The sequence below is a fragment of the Macrobrachium rosenbergii genome, chromosome 42 (assembly GCF_040412425.1).
Source record: "Macrobrachium rosenbergii isolate ZJJX-2024 chromosome 42, ASM4041242v1, whole genome shotgun sequence".
NCBI classification, from domain to species: domain Eukaryota; kingdom Metazoa; phylum Arthropoda; class Malacostraca; order Decapoda; family Palaemonidae; genus Macrobrachium; species Macrobrachium rosenbergii.
Window position 1 is genome coordinate 7,982,831 of NC_089782.1, and position 17,265 is coordinate 8,000,095.

The window sequence follows — 17,265 nt, forward strand, 5'->3', positions numbered from 1 at the left end:
TGCAGAGACAGGAATAAAGACAGCACTTGGGACACTATTAATCTTTTCGTTTCCTTGTGCAGAGGCCGGAATATAGACAGCACTTAAGGCACTAACAGACTTTTCCTTTCCTTGTGCAGAGGCCGGAATATAGACGGCACTTAAGGCACTAACAGACTTTTCCTTTCCTTGTGTAAAGGCTGGAATATAGTTAGTACTTTAGGCGCTAACAGGCTTTTCCTTGCCTTGTGCAGAGGCAGGAATATAGACAGCACTTTGGACACTAATAGAATTTTCCTTTCCTTGTGCAGAGGCAGATATATATACACCACTTAAGGCACTAAAAGACTTTTCCTTTCCTTGTGCAGAGGCAGGAATATAGGCGGCACTTAAGGCTCTAACAGACTTTTCCTTTCCTTGTACAGATGAAGGAATATATACAGCACTTGAGGTGCTAAGAGACTTTTCCTTTCCTTGTGCAGAGGCAGGAATATTGACGGCACTTAAGGCACTAACAGACTTTTTCTTTCCTTGTGCAGTGGAAGGAATATAGATAGCACTTAAGGCAGTAACAGACTTTCCTTTCCTTGTGCAGAGGCAGGAATATAGCCGGCACTTAAGGCACAAACAAACTTTTCTTTTCCTTGTACAGTGGCAAGAATATAGGTAGCAATTAAAGCTCCTACAGACCTCTTCCTTTCCTTGCGCAGAGACAGGAATATAGACAGCACTTGGGACGCTTATAGTCTTTTCCTTTCCTTGTGCAGAGGCCAGAATATAGACAGGACTTAAGGTACTAACAGACTTTTCCTTACCTTGCGCAGAGGACGGAATATAGACAGCATTTAATGCACTAACAGACTTTTTCTTAAATCCTTGTGCAGAGGCCGGAATATAGGTAGTACTTAAGGCGCTAACAGAATTTTTATTTCCTTTTGCAGAGGCAGGAATATAGACAGCACTTGGGACACTAATAGTATTTTCCTTTCCTCGTGCAGAGGCAGAGGGATATATACAGCACTTAAGGCACTAACAGACTTTTCCTTTCTTTTTGCAGAGGCAGGAATATAGACAGCATTTGGGGCACTAACAGACTTTTCCTTTCCTTGTGCAGAGACAGGAATACAGACACCGCTTAAGGTACTAACAGACTTTTCCTTTCCTTGTGCAGAGGCAGGAATATTGACAGCACTTAAGGTACTAACAAACGTTTCCTCTCCCTGTGCAGAGGCAGGAATAAAGACAGCACTTCAGGCCCTAACAGACTTTTCCTTTCCTTGTGCAGAGGCAGGAATATATTCAGCACTTAAGGCACTAACAGACTTTTCATTTCCTTGTGCAGTGGCACGAAAATAGTCAACACTAAAGGCACTAACAAACTTTTCCTTTCCTTGTGCAGAGGCAGAAATAGAGACAGCACTTAAATCATTAACAGACTTTTCCTTTCCTTGTGGAGAAGCAGGAATCATGTTAATTATATTTCCTTATGTGAGGAAGTAATGTATTGAGATATCAATATTGGCGCTATGAAAGACTCCAAATACATAACAGTATAATATTTACTAAAAAACATTGTAACATAAACTTTCATTTCAGTCACATTTATAAATTTTTACAGTGGTAATTAAACTTTCATTTCAGTCACATTTATAAATTTTTACAGTGGTAATTAATAAAAGGGGGTCTAACTGAACTTAGAGTAAACCAAGCTCCTGAGACCAGTTTTCAGAGCATATTGGAGCAAATCGCCTTGCATGTCTCCTCATTAAAACGAGTTGTAAGAACAGAATCTAATTCAGTATTGGTGAAAAAACAAAAAGCATATAAAACTATGCAGTTTAAAAATGTAATTAAAAGATGACCGAAAAAGAAGTAAAAATTTAAAAGAACTTACACCTGAGAGTGTGAAAATCCACGGCGCAATGGATATGGAGCAGTCCATCACTACCATATATAAAAAAATTACAGTAACTATTGCATTCAAGATAACTCACCTACCAAAGTCAGTTTTTTTTTTAAGAAGACCTGCAGGAGGACTTACCCACTTACTTGTTTTGCGGTTACTAATAAATGCATCACTGAGGCAGTGTCTCTAAGTTAGAGGATTTTATTTGTTGATAATTTTCCCATTATGCTGTACTGGGAATTGTATACTCACATGTACCTTATAATAGTATATGATGAGCCAGTAAAGGCTGAAGAAATTAGTTTTGAGTTTTCTCTGCTTAAAATTGTTGTCATCAGGTTCATTAGATACATGAAAGGAGAGAAGATCCTAACTCTTAGGATAAAAGATAAAAGGCAATATTTTATCTTTTGAAAATGAAGTTAAACTTCTAGTTATGACCTTAAACAAAATGATAACATTTCACTGAATAGTCAACAGTCACCTTTAAACTGATGCAATAAAACAGCCGAGATTAAGAGAGTGTGGGCATGTGGTAGGAAGAGTTAGGAAGGAGTGAAGAGGGCTTTGGTGGAACTTATCTGAGGTAAAATGGTCAAGAGGGAGGCAAAGGATTAGATGGCATGATAAAGCCAGGGGGATCTGTAGAGGAAGGGTTTAGCAGAGGATGATTCTTCCAACAGAACCAGAAAAGATTCATCATGGCAATCAACCCCATAGCATAGGGATAGCGGTGGGGATGAAGAAGAGTGTTGCAGAATAATTTTTCAATGTATTTTTCTTGAAAAGAGGAGCCGCTGCAAGAAATGGTAGCAATTTTTTTTCGGAGGGAGAATAACAAAAGCACAAAATAAATGAGAAGATGAATAATAGCGATATAACTCCACATTCATTGTAATAGAAATACCAACAATTTCATGAAAAGAAGAAAAATTTCATTTGTAAATAGAGCAATATACATAACATGCATTGCATAACACCACCGTTTTATACAAGTGCTGGTCAGGTGGATTACGTTAACCGGTTGGTTACCTCAAATGGTTCATTAAACGGCTAGGTAACAGATTTTTTCTCCTCTCGAGGACTAACGGCGGAATGTCTAGAGAGAGAGAGAGAGAGAGAGAGAGAGAGAGAGAGAGTGAAGTATAAAAGAGCTTCGCTTCTCGCCTTTGTCGTTCATAGCATCTAGGACGGAATCCTGGGCTTCTGCTCCTGGCCGCTAGTGAATATTTACGAACCCTCCGAAGTATCTCGACAAGGTAAGTATTTCACAACCAGTAATATCTGTATAGTAATTTATATGACAATAATAAGCTACGCAGCATTAAATAATCATCTCCTTCATTAGTCGACATTACGACCACAAAATGCAAAATACATCCCTCATATCCTACTGCACGACAGTTTGCTGAAGTTTATTGCTGTGATTTGTAACTTCATGCAAGGAATGGATTTTTCCTTGAAGAGCGACAATCATTCATGATGACTCCCACAATGCATATCCAAGATTAATTCAGTCTTCTCTTTTACGTTTCTCTGTGTTTCACAATGACTCGTAGGTCATGATAGAAATGGCTTTTTATCGTTGACCTTTACATGTGGTAGCTATATTACAAAAAACTTCTTTTGCAATTTTGACGTGCAACAAATTCCCGAAATATCATCGTCATTCTTGCTCTTTAGTATTATCGAATCGTGTTATTTTAATTGAGATAAATCTGTCAAGTGAGTGATACAAGGATACGCAAAGGCTATCGTTTGCTTATCCTTTCATATTCCTTATTTAGTTTTGGTCAGCTTTATGAAAGTATGTTTAGATGGCTCATGTTTCCCTCTGACAACCTGTATCTTGAAATCTTCTTCCGTATGATATCAAGATTTGTACAGTGTCACGAACCAGCCACGGGTAATCTAAAGTCAGTTAAATATTGATTCATCATATTAGGACCATTATAAGTTTTTACTGAAAGTTTGGATGAATTTTTTTTTTATTATTTCAGAACTATCACATGGTATGTTCATATCATTATTTCATATCTCCGATATATAATGGTAAGTTTAAATAATAAAGACAGTATAATTGCAGCTAGCCAGTATTGTTATTTTGCTGGAGGAACTTCTTTTACAAGCAACTGAGAATATATATTTTACAAGATTAATGCAGAGCTTCAAAACATTGTATATTGTGTAAATTACTTTCCTGATTTATTCTGCTCTACTCCTTCGACTTTTCTTTTCTGTCATGAAAAGCTACAATTTACATTAGGGCACTGATATTTTCTGTGCACTTATATACAGATATGTGTATTTGTTTAGTCAGAGTTATATCACTTCAGTTGGGCAATCATAAGGCTCAAAATTTAGAGAAGACCATCTGCAAAACGCAAAAAAGATAGCACATAATGCATACATTTCTGTCTTTTTCAAATAAATAATTCAGCCATTTGTAAATTATGTTGTTACTTATACTTCCTAGTCTTCTCATTATATCCATTTTAATGATTTCTTGAGAGGTGGATTTCGTAGCAGGTGTTGGTGATGTATAATCGTTGGAATTGTTATACAAACCGAATAATTTATGTAATTATCGCAAATATTTGATTTTTTTTCTTTGTTGCAGATGGGTTACTGGGACGATCCATCCAAAATGGTTGGAAGCAACCATGAATCTACGAATCCATACGGTAACTATACCGTAGTCGACAGGGTTCCTCGAGAGCTTTTGAGTTATGTCGATGATCACTGGTACCAGTATCCTCCCATGAACCCTCTCTGGTATAGTCTGGTTGGCGTATGGATGTTTGTAATGGGTACTCTTGCAGTCTCTGGTAACTTCGTCGTCATCTGGGTCTTCATGAACACCAAATCTCTGAGAACACCTTCAAATTTGTATGTGGTGAGTCTGGCAGTCTCTGACTTTTTCATGATGGCATGCATGTGTCCACCAATTTTGATAAACTGTTACAACCAGATGTGGTCATTCAGTGGTCTCTTCTGCCAAGTCTATGCTGCCATAGGTTCAATTTGTGGAACCGCCTCCATCTGGGCCATGGTATTCATTACTTTGGATCGTTACAACGTTATTGTGAAGGGAATTGGAGCAACACCTTTGACTACCAAACGAGCTTTGTTGAACGTTCTTTTCATCTGGGCTCAGACTGTCTTCTGGTGTGTTCTTCCATTCTTCGGATACTGCAGATATGTTCCCGAAGGTAACATGACTGCCTGTGGTACCGACTACCTCACTGATGATATTTGGTACCACATTTACCTCTGGCTCTACACTATTGATTGTTACCTCCTCCCTCTGGTCATGATCATTTACTGCTATGCATTCATCCTGAAGGCTGTTTCAACTCATGAGAAACAGATGCGTGAGCAGGCCAAGAAGATGGGAGTCAAGTCTCTGAGAAATGACCCAGAGGCCAAAAAGACATCCAGCGAATGTCGCCTTGCTAAGGTTGCTCTCACAACAGTCTCCCTTTGGTTCATTGCATGGACCCCCTATTGCATTATCAATATTGCTGGCATGCACTACAAGTCTATTGTTACTCCTCTCTTCTCCATCTGGGGTTCTGTGTTCGCCAAGGCCAATGCTGTCTACAACCCTATTGTTTATGCCATCAGCCACCCCAAGTACCGTGCTGCTATGGAGAAGAAACTACCCTGCCTTGCTTGTTCAACCGAAAGGGATGAGGAATCAACGACTGTTTCTGAGACCACTTCAACCAATGAAAAGTGCTAAGCGCTTTATGATGACCAGTTGATGGCCATTGCGAATCGTAATTGGGTGACGATCTAATTACGAAGCGCAACTGGGTGATGACCGAACTGCAAAGCGCACGTACGTGTTGATCGATTCGAGATACTTCTCCGACATTGTTCGAAACAGTAATTTTAATAAATTATCTGCATCGATGATTTCTTTTACTTAACAACCCTCTCCATCATTATATATATATATATATATATATATATATATATATATATATATATATATATATATATATATATATATAATATATGTATGTATGTATGTATGTGTGTGTGTGTATGTGAATACACAAAGTTGAAAATAATGTAGAATTGATCAACTGAGATGTACTGTATACTTACAATATTTAGGCAAAGAAAAAAGTAATGGTAATGGAGCGAAACAAAATTATAGAAAATAGAATTTTAGGTTAAAAATGAAAGGATACAGAAGTTGGAAATGTAGAATGATGAAATAAAAGTAACAATAATTAAATACCAAATACCATTAAGCAACTCATAATTAAAACATGGTTTCATTGTTTTATTGATTAGAAGAACTGCCCACAGGCAGACTTGTCACAAAAACAAAGGCCCCTGTAAATCATGTTAAGGTGCAATGAAATTTATCCGCTTAAAATGTAGTTATTCAATTATGTTTTTGTTCTTACCGACCAGTTATCAACAAAAAATCTATATCAGAATTAATTCTATAAAGTGGCGTTGCACCACTTTATTATTCATGAAATACTGACACACTAGAATTGCATAAGAATTATAGTGACTTTAAGCAGCAGATTTTCCCATTGAACTTATATACACATACACACACATATATAATATTGTGTGTGTGTATACAATGATATTAGAATCTGCTGAAGCATAACGAAATTAAAATATTCCTGAAAATGCAGTTTATTTGGCTGAGAATAGTGTTATTAATACTGACGAGTTAAGAGCAAGACGGAAATCAACATCAGGGAATCTGGTAATCTCAGTTGGAATGCATACGAATATTATTATTATTATTATTATTATTATTATTATTATTATTATTATTATTATTATTATTATTATTATTATTATTAAAATAGTTTAACCAGACCACTGAGCTAATTAACGGCTCTCATAGGGCTGGCACGAAGGAACAAAATATCTGATACTGAACAACAAGGCGCATCAGCCACCCCATATACCGTGCTGCTATGGAGAAGAAACTACCCTGCCTAGCGTGTACAACCGAAAGGGATGAGGAATCCACAACTGTTTCTGAGACCACTTCAACCAATGAAAAGTGCTAAGCACCTTATGATGACCAGCTGACGACCAAATTTTGGTGACGGCCTAATTGCAAAGTGCAATTGGATGAAGTCCGAATATTGGAGCGAGATATTTCTTCGACCTTGTACGATATCGTATTCCGAATAAAATTTTCTTCATAATGTGATCTTTTATTTGACATCTTTTTAGAAATAACAATGGGTAGTTTTACCTCATCACACATTTAATTATAAATAAAGAAATGTTACTGCTAAATAAAGTTAAAAATAAACAACAAATATGACGAAGACATTGAATTGAAAGGTTAACTAAATTCTTGAACATCAACTGTTCATTAAAAAGACATGTATATGGAACTTCAGATAGTAGAATAATGATACAAAATGGCAGCTGCTAAGAAATGTGAAGAATTTTTTTCCGAAGCTATTTCACTTTGTTATTAATATTCAAATTAATAAACTTTACCTAGAAATTGAAAAATTTGCGTTCAATAATAGATTATGGTAAAAATTCTGGGCCCACATTCAATATAATATTGAATTACTAAAAGTGAAGTTTATACACAAGATTTGAAAGGTATATTGTGGAGTAATCATCAGGATTAAATCAAGAACATGGACAGATCAGATATTTCTTTTTTTTTTTTTTTTTTTGTAGGTAAGCAGATCACTGTACTTGAATCTCGGCTGTCAAGGAAGAGAAGTCAAATTAGTCTAATTTCTTGAGAAATTTACTTCACATTAAATGTTGAATAATCTTTTGTTGTAAATTTCATGAAACATTCCAAAGAACTTCCATTGTCTTACAATAAATATAGCACCAGGACTATGCAAGTTCTGTAATGTTCTTTTAGTCACAGCTGCATTCTACTATCCTTGCCCCATCCCTATCCTCTTTAAGTTTGCTAATGATTTTGTCACTCCTTTCGTCTGGTGTTAAAGCAAGTATAAACTTCCACCTTCAACATCATCAGTCTTGAAAAACAGAAAATAGTGGCATGGGTGGCAATAGTGAGAGTTTACATTTACATACATTTTTGCAGGATTTGTGATGGTTTTGTCAGCTAATCAGTAACCTTTCAGTATTAGAGATATTAATACTGGGAATATTGATCCTTGGCAATATGTTAGTTTTTATAAAAATGAATGCAAAAAATTATACTATAAATTCCTAAATTCTTAAAGGTTGCTCAATTGACAAGTAGTCTTGAGTAGGGAACCTAAACCCCTCTGATTTTCTTCAAGAAGACTATGAGGAAAAGAGAAAAGATTAGTTAGAGAGCCGTTTGCTTAGGTGCAGTGTGACTGAAAGCTTCCACAAGTCTTAAATATAGTCCCATGTTGGATGATATCTCGCATTCTTTAAACTAATAATGGAATTTTAATACAAGTAAAACTAAGAAAAGAGACACGTTGCATAATGTAATTGAGACTAATTATCACAAAGGAAGGAGAGCCAGCGAATTTGATAAGGCAAGCCTTACATGGGATGCCGAAAGTACATTATTTATTATTAAGATCTGATGCACTATTGATACACCTTGTGGACAGAAACAGGGCAGCGGGGGTGCTCAATGATCACTGCCAACCTTGACAGCTACCAAGGTGTAGGAATTGGAGCATGGGCAGCACAAACTGAACTACAGTTTGAGTGACATAATCATAACTTCCCTGACATTATGATATTGGCAGAACATAAAAAAGTAAACAAGCGAGCAACAAGGCTTACTAAAGAGAAAGCACAATACCCAGATTTGTAGAGATGTAAAGCTTCAAGCTTCACTGCAGAGCCCAGGGTTAGCTGACAGGTTATGTAGCCAATCCCAGTGTAACTCCACAGTCACATGTTTGCGTGTCACTTGCTTTACCTGTCACTAACTTCCCGACCAAAACAGTTGACTATTTGCAACCACATTTCCGTTCACATGTTGAATCCTGGAAATGAGTTAGTCATCTCCAAACTCATGTGAAGCTCTCTCCTTACACTGGTGGCCTCTTGCATAAAAACCCATTGTGACTAACAGATTTCTTGTAAGAAAAAGATCACAGAATGTCCATGGACAACTGAACCTTTCGTTTGGTTCTAAGAGAGGACATACAATTCTGCCTCTGCAATATCACAAGTTCGACAAAGTAGTCATACTGTTCTTGAGTTGGTCCCCAACACCATCTTCTACTAGATTACATAGTGGTCAATTGCTCAGGTCCTGTACCAGTTCTTGATGACCAAGTTCTCCTTGCCCCTCCCCCCAACCCCACTTCTGACTGACCTTTGACTTTCTGAACACCCAACGGGGTGACACGATAGCAAGGGCATCCTGGGACAAACTTGAGTCCCTGCTGGCACTTCTGGACCCTGCCACTGACAGAAGGCCCAAAAAGGTTGACCTGGCAAAGGAAATATGGCTCCATTGCCCCTGCCCCCCCACCCACCCACCTCGAACTAAAGCAATGGGCATACCTATAGCAGACCTTAAGATGGCAGATGAGTTGCTTAAGGCGTCCATGGCCTTACAACATACCACCTACACCATGCGCAAAGCCAGGAACAACCAGAACCAGGACCAAACCTATTAGACTCAAGCCAGTGCTGCACAGAAGCGCCTGTACAAGCTGCTACAGATTGGGCAGTCCCATCAACCCGTCATATGCTGACACCAGCACAGATTTGGGACTCTTTCTCTTCGGCAATAGAGTAGTCACACTTCGTCTTGAATTTTCATCTAATCTTGTCTCTTTCTTACTTTAACAATAACTGTTTGTCTTTCATTCCTGACATCATCCTTGTCAAGTGGATGCATGTCAGCTGTCCGACAGTTTCTTCCATTAAGGTAAATTAAGAATAAGCAAGTTCTAAGGAGGATCCCCCTGTAGTACCCTGACTTATGTTTGATACTTTTTCCAGTTGTTACATGTGTGTGATATGTATGGGACTGTAAGAAGTTATCAGGTCATTGGACAGTGATTTTATTTTAATTTTTATGGGTTTGTAGCTTATTAGACTTACATCGCACTTGTCAAGGCATTTTAGAATACCACTTTATTTTTTCCCAAATGTTAATAGGGCGATATTTAATAATTACTATTATTTTTCAGTTTTCTGGGGTACTTCACCTGAATTATTGCCATTCCATTATAAGACGGCATTGTTTCCTGATTGTTGGACTAAGCTCTGTCATATTATAGTATCTCATTCTCATCTTTTAAGGAAAGTGAATTTAGTTAACTTGTTTCTTCCTGCTTTGGATTGTGTTGTGTTAATGTTTGAAACCATCTCTCTGTAATTCCTGTTCTACTAAATGGTGTTGCATCCATTGCTTGATTTTTTTCTTAAATAGTGTGTCTTATACACTCTTGTGTTCTGCTCGTTGCTGTGGGTCTGTTCTCATGCTTTATCACCTCACCCTTAACCATTTGTTTGCCAGGTGAAAACTCGCAACCTGGAACTCCAGCTTAATTGGTGATTTTTAAAATGTGCACAAGTTACAGATTTTGAATTTTGTTAATGTATTCCCCATGCATCCTTTGTGTGCGTGTGTGTTTGTTAACTAATGAAAAAAAATTAAGAACGTTTTGTGGTCAACACTGGCGCATTAAGGGTTCATAGCCATTATCATCTGATAAATCACCGAAAGTATCGTTATCACCATCAGTGACACGATCAATAGTATCTAGAACCTGAAAAAAATTGATATATAAAATGTTAAGTAGTAGACCAAACGAATCCAACGTGCATAAAAACCGGCCAAGTGCAAACATATTCATTGATGGTCATAACCCTAAAATAATAAGTAGATTAATGACATACCATTAATGTGTTTGGGCCAGACGGGCGAATATTACAAAATCTCTACTGGCTGAACTTATCTGGCTTCAGAGTATTGTTGAGAAGTGTTATTTCATTATCAAGAGCGAATTGCGCATCAGTCACAGTTTGAAAAGTAATATGTGGTCGTTTAATTTGTTAGGGGCATTATCGTAGTATGTAGTTAAATTAGCAAATTTAAAAGCGCAATTCCGTCTAAAATCTCATTCGAGATTTCTCTGTCTGTTTTGTGTGTGAAGGGCAGTAAACTCCGGGAACAAAATGGTATTAACCTGATAGAGCCAGATTACAACAGTAAAGATTTTGTTTTTTAAGAAGTTCCTGAGTTGAAGGCTTAATTTATTTCTAAATATTATTACTGTCGTCAGTAGTGATTAATGGTGCACCTGGGATTAAAAAGGTATTATTAGCAAGAAGAATATGACCAGTAGTTTAGTCTGGGATTGGGCATTTGGGGGAGTTACTCAATTTTTTTTTTTTTTTTTGTATTTCTCAAGTGTGACGATGATAGTACTGAAAACAGTTCATATATATATATATATATATATATATATATATATATATATATATATATATATATATATATATATATATATATATATATATATATATATATATTATACATTTGTGTGTATGTATATATATATACATATATATAAATATATATATATATATATATATATATATATATATATATATATATATATATATATATATATATATATATATATATATATATATAGAGAGAGAGAGAGAGAGAGAGTAATGAACTCACAAAATCAAATGAAACATATTGTCATTTTCAGTGTTCCGTCTTTTAAACTGTCGAAATTGTTCAAGGCCTATGTACTGAACAGAATAAGAAAAAGGAAATGGATAAGAATATAAGCTTAAGAAGAATGAGAATAATATAAGCTCTAAAGATATACTGTAACCTTTCATTTAGACTAAATGTAATAGGGTGTCGTCATCCACATGAGTAACTTTCAAATGGTTCGTTATACAGTTAGGTAAGAGATTATTCTGCACGAGCAGACAAACGGCGAACGCTTAGTCCACTGAGCTATGAATGAAGTATAAAAAGCCTCGCTTCTCGCCATTGTCGTTCATAGCACCTAGGACGGAATCCCGGGCTTCTGCTCCAGGCCGCTGTTGAATATTTACGAACCCTCCGAAGTATCTCGACAAGGCAAGTATTTGGCATATCATTAACGTTTTATTAAATTCTCTATTACCATGGTGCAAAATCTACAATCATACATCAGCCATGTCACTGTTACAACATCTTTATATCACATATGTCCTTAATACAGCACACAATATTTAAATCAAGTTATCACTTGGATCTTAAGGTTTCTGCATTACAAAATATAAAATATAACTCATGTATCAAATAAGTAAACAGTTTGTTTAGTTTTATTTCTGTTTCTTTTTTTTTTTTTTTTTTTTTTTTTGTAACGTTGTGCCAGGCATGGATTTTTTTTCGTCAGCAGCGACTATGATTGTTGTTAAAAAGAATATTTTTTGTTCGTTTCTCATGCTGGATCTCTCTTACAACACATATCCAATGTTAACTTAGTTCACCTCCCCGGCTCAGTCACTCGGTGCTTCTCAACTATAATTGCTTTTTGATTGACACTAACATCAAAAATAGATACATCTTGCAACGTCTTTGTTATCCATAGACTAATTTATCAATTGTTATCCATAGACTAACTGTTAGTCTTTGTTATCCATAGACTAATTTATCAATTGTTATCCATAGACTAACTGATGGCCTTTGTTTCATAGACTAATTAATTATCTTTTATCCATAGACAACTTTTCTGTCTTTGTTATCCTTAGACTAATTTATCGTCTTTGTTATCCATAGAGTAAATGATCGTTGTTTATTCAAAGACTAAATGATCGTAGAAATTTAATTTCTTTTTTTTTTTCTGTAACGTAAAATAAAAGCATCTAATTCATCGACATGACTGACTGATGTGAATCCTATTTATATTTTACTGTCTTGTCTTCTCATTATAAATGTAAATGATAGTTCTTATGGTTTTAAAGTAGTTGTGGATGTTGTGTCATCGATTACATCATCATATAAAACGATTATTATAAGCAATCATCGCAAATATTTCCATTTTTTCCTTTGTTGCAGATGGGTTACTGGGACGATCCATCCAATATGGTTGGAAGCAACCATGAATCTACGAATCCATACGGTAACTATACCGTGGTCGACAGGGTTCCTCGAGAGCTTTTGAGTTATGTTGATGATCACTGGTACCAGTATCCTCCCATGAACCCTCTCTGGTATAGTCTGGTTGGCGTATGGATGTTTGTAATGGGTACTCTTGCAGTCTCTGGTAACTTCGTCGTCATCTGGGTCTTCATGAACACCAAATCTCTGAGAACACCTTCAAATTTGTATGTAGTGAGTCTGGCTGTCTCTGACTTTTCATGATGGCATGCATGTGTCCACCAATTTTGATAAACTGTTACAACCAGATGTGGTCATTCAGTGGTCTATTCTGCCAAGTCTACGCTGCTATAGGTTCAATTTGTGGAACCGCCTCCATCTGGGCCATGGTATTCATTACTTTGGATCGTTACAACGTTATTGTGAAGGGAATTGGAGCAACACCTTTGACTACCAATCGAGCTTTGTTGAACGTTCTTTTCATCTGGGCTCAGACTGTCTTCTGGTGTGTTCTTCCATTCTTCGGATACTGCAGATATGTTCCTGAAGGTAACATGACTGCCTGTGGTACCGACTACCTCACTGATGATATTTGGTACCACATTTACCTCTGGCTCTACACTATTGATTGTTACCTCCTCCCTCTGGCCATGATCATTTACTGCTATGCATTCATCCTGAAGGCTGTTGCCACTCACGAGAAACAGATGCGTGAACAGGCCAAGAAGATGGGAGTCAAGTCTCTGAGAAATGACCCAGAAGCCAAGAAGACATCCAACGAATGTCGCCTCGCTAAGGTTGCTCTCACAACAGTCTCCCTTTGGTTCATTGCATGGACCCCCTATTGCATTATCAATATTGCTGGCATGCACTACAAGTCTATTGTTACTCCTCTCTTCTCCATCTGGGGTTCTGTGTTCGCCAAGGCCAATGCTGTCTACAACCCTATTGTTTATGCCATCAGCCACCCCAAGTACCGTGCTGCTATGGAGAAGAAACTACCCTGCCTAGCTTGTACAACCGAAAGGGATGAGGAATCAACGACTGTTTCTGAGACCACTTCAACCAATGAAAAGTGCTAAGCGCTTTATGATGACCAGTTGACGGCCATTGCGAATCGTAATTGGGTGACGATCTAATTACGAAGCGCAACTGGGTGATGACCGAAATGCAAAGCGCATGTACGTGTTGATCGATTCGAGATACTTCTCCGACATTGTTCGAAACAGTAATTTTAATAAATTATCTGCATCGATTGATTTTTTTTACTTAACAACCCTCTCCATCATCATTATATATATATATATATATATATATATATATATATATATATATATATATATATATATATATATATATATATATATATATATATATATGTATGTATGTATGTATGTGTGTGTGTATGTGAATACACAAATTTGAAAATAATGTAGAATTGATCAACTGAGATGTACTGTATACTTACAATATTTAGGCAAAGAAAAAAGTAATGGTAATGAAGCGAAACAAAATTATAGAAAATAGAAATCTAGGTTAAAAATGAAAGGATACAGAAGTTGGAAATGTAGAATGATGAAATAAAAGTAACAATAGTTCAATACCAAATACCATTAAGCAACTCATAATTAAAACATGGTTTCATTGTTTTATTGATTAGAAGAACTGCCCACAGGCAGACTTGTCACAAAAACAAAGGCCCCTGTAAATCATGTTAAGGTACAATGAAATTTATCCGCTTAAAATGTAGTTATTCAATTATGTTTTTGTTCTTACCGACCAGTTATCAAGAAAAAATCTATATCAGAATTAATCTATAAAGTGGCGTTGCACCACTTTATTATTCATGAAATACTGACACACTAGAATTGCATAAGAATTATAGTGACTTTAAGCAGCAGATTTTCCCATTGAACTTATATACACATACACACACATATACAATATTGTGTGTGTATACAATGATGCTAGAATCTGCTGAAGCATAACGAAATTAAAATATTCCTGAAAATGCAGTTTATTTGGCTGAGAATAGTGTTATTAATACTGACGAGTTAAGAGCAAGACGGAAATCAACATCAGGGAATCTGGTAATCTCAGTTGGAATGCATACGGATATTATTATTATTATTATTATTATTATTATTATTATTATTATTATTATTATTATTATTATTATTATTAAAATAGTTTAACCAGACCACTGAGCTAATTAACGGCTCTCATAGGGCTGGCACGAAGGAACAAAATATCTGATACTGAACAACAAGGCGCATCAGCCACCCCATATACCGTGCTGCTATGGAGAAGAAACTACCCTGCCTAGCGTGTACAACCGAAATGGATGAGGAATCCACAACTGTTTCTGAGACCACTTCAACCAATGAAAAGTGCTAAGCACTTTATGATGACCAGCTGACGACCAAATTTTGGTGACGGCCTAATTGCAAAGTGCAATTGGATGAAGTCCGAATATTGGAGCGAGATATTTCTTCGACCTTGTACGATATCGTATTCCGAATAAAATTTTCTTCATAATGTGGTCTTTTATTGACATCTTTTTAGAAATAACAATGGGTAGTTTTACCTCATCACACATTTAATTATAAATAAAGAAATGTTACTGCTAAATAAAGTTAAAAATAAACAACAAATATGACGAAGTCATTGAATTGAAAGATTAACTAAATTCTTGAACATCAACTGTTCATTAAAAAGACATGTATATGGAACTTCAGATAGTAGAATAATGATACAAAATGGCAACTGCTAAGAAATGTGAAGAAATTTTTTCCGAAGCTATTTCACTTTGTTATTAATATTCAAATTAATAAACTGTACCTAGAAATTGAAAAATTTGCGTTCAATAATAGGTTATGGTAAAAATTCTGGGCCCACATTCAGTATAATATTGAATTACTAAAAGTGAAGTTTATACACAAGATTTGAAAGGTATATTGTGGAATAATCATCAGGATTAAATCAAGAACATGGACATATCAGATTTTTTTTTTTTTTTTGTAGGTAAGCAGATCACTGTACTTGAATCTCAGCTGTCAAGGAAGAGAAGTCAAATTAGTCTAATTTCTTGAGAAATTTACTTCACACTAAATGTTGAATAATCTTTTGTTGCAAATTTCATGAAACATTCCAAAGAACTTCCATTGTCTTACAATAAATATAGCACCAGGACTATACAAGTTCTGTAATGTTCCCTTAGTCACAGCTGCATTCTACTATCCTTGCCCCATCCCTATCCTCTTTAAGTTTGCTAATGATTTTGTCACTCCTTTCGGCTGGTGTTAAATCAAGTATAAACTTCCACCTTCAACATCATCAGTCTTGAAAAACAGAAAATAGTGACATGGGTGGCAATAGTGAGAGTTTACATTTACATACATTTTTGCAGGATTTGTGATGGTTTTGTCAGCTAATCAGTAACCTTTCAGTATTAGAGATATTAATACTGGGAATATTGATCCTTGGCAATATGTTAGTTTTTTTTATAAAAATGAATGCAAAAAAATTATACTATAAATTCCTAAATTCTTAAAGGTTGCTCAATTGACAAGTAGTCTTGAGTAGGGAACCTAAACCCCTCTGATTTTCTTCAAGAAGACTATGAGGAAAAGAGAAAAGATTAGTTAGAGAGCCGTTTGCTTAGGTGCAGTGTGACTGAAAGCTTCCACAAGTCTTAAATATAGTCCCATGTTGGATGATATCTCGCATTCTTTAAACTAATAATGGAATTTTAATACAAGTAAAACTAAGAAAAGAGACACGTTGCATAATGTAATTGAGACTAATTATCACAAAGGAAGGATAGCCAGCGAATTTGATAAGGCAAGCCTTACATGGGATGCCGAAAGTACATTATTTATTATTAAGATCTGATGCACTTTTGATACACCTTGTGGACAGAAACAGGGCAGCGGGGGTGCTCAATGATCACTGCCAACCTTGACAGCTACCAAGGTGTAGGAATTGGAGCATGGGCAGCACAAACTGAACTACAGCTTGAGTGACATAATCATAACTTCCCTGACGTTATGATATCGGCAGAACATAAAAAAGTAAACAAGCGAGCAACAAGGCTTACTAAAGAGAAAGCACAATACCCAGATTTGTAGAGATGTAAAGCTTCAAGCTTCACTGCAGAGCCCAGGGTTAGCTGACAGGTTATGTAGCCAATCCCAGTGTAACTCCACAGTCACATGTTTGTGTGTCACTTGCTTTACCTGTCACTAACTTCCCAACCAAAAGAGTTGACTATTTGCAACCACATTTCCGTTCACATGTTGAATCCTGGAAATGAGTTAGTCATCTC

The 17,265-nt window shown here is 36.2% G+C and overlaps 1 protein-coding gene and 1 pseudogene across 1 annotated transcript; both read left to right on the forward strand.

The window, feature by feature from the left end:
* The first annotated feature begins 3,018 nt into the window (after positions 1 to 3,018).
* On the forward strand, positions 3,019 to 5,803 carry LOC136827923 (rhodopsin-like). The gene is made up of 2 exons (XM_067085384.1): positions 3,019 to 3,144; positions 4,506 to 5,803. Exon 2 carries the CDS (start codon positions 4,506 to 4,508, stop codon positions 5,628 to 5,630), a length of 1,125 nt encoding a protein of 374 aa, XP_066941485.1. The 5' UTR covers positions 3,019 to 3,144; the 3' UTR covers positions 5,631 to 5,803.
* Positions 5,804 to 11,830: 6,027 nt separating this feature from the next.
* Positions 11,831 to 14,193, forward strand: LOC136827925 (rhodopsin-like; annotated as a pseudogene).
* The last annotated feature ends 3,072 nt before the right edge of the window (positions 14,194 to 17,265 follow it).

What these genes read in the sequence shown, in the direction of transcription:
- LOC136827923 (XM_067085384.1), top strand. Translation starts at nt 4,506, where the DNA reads ATGGGTTACTGGGACGATCCATCCAAAATGGTTGGAAGCAACCATGAA.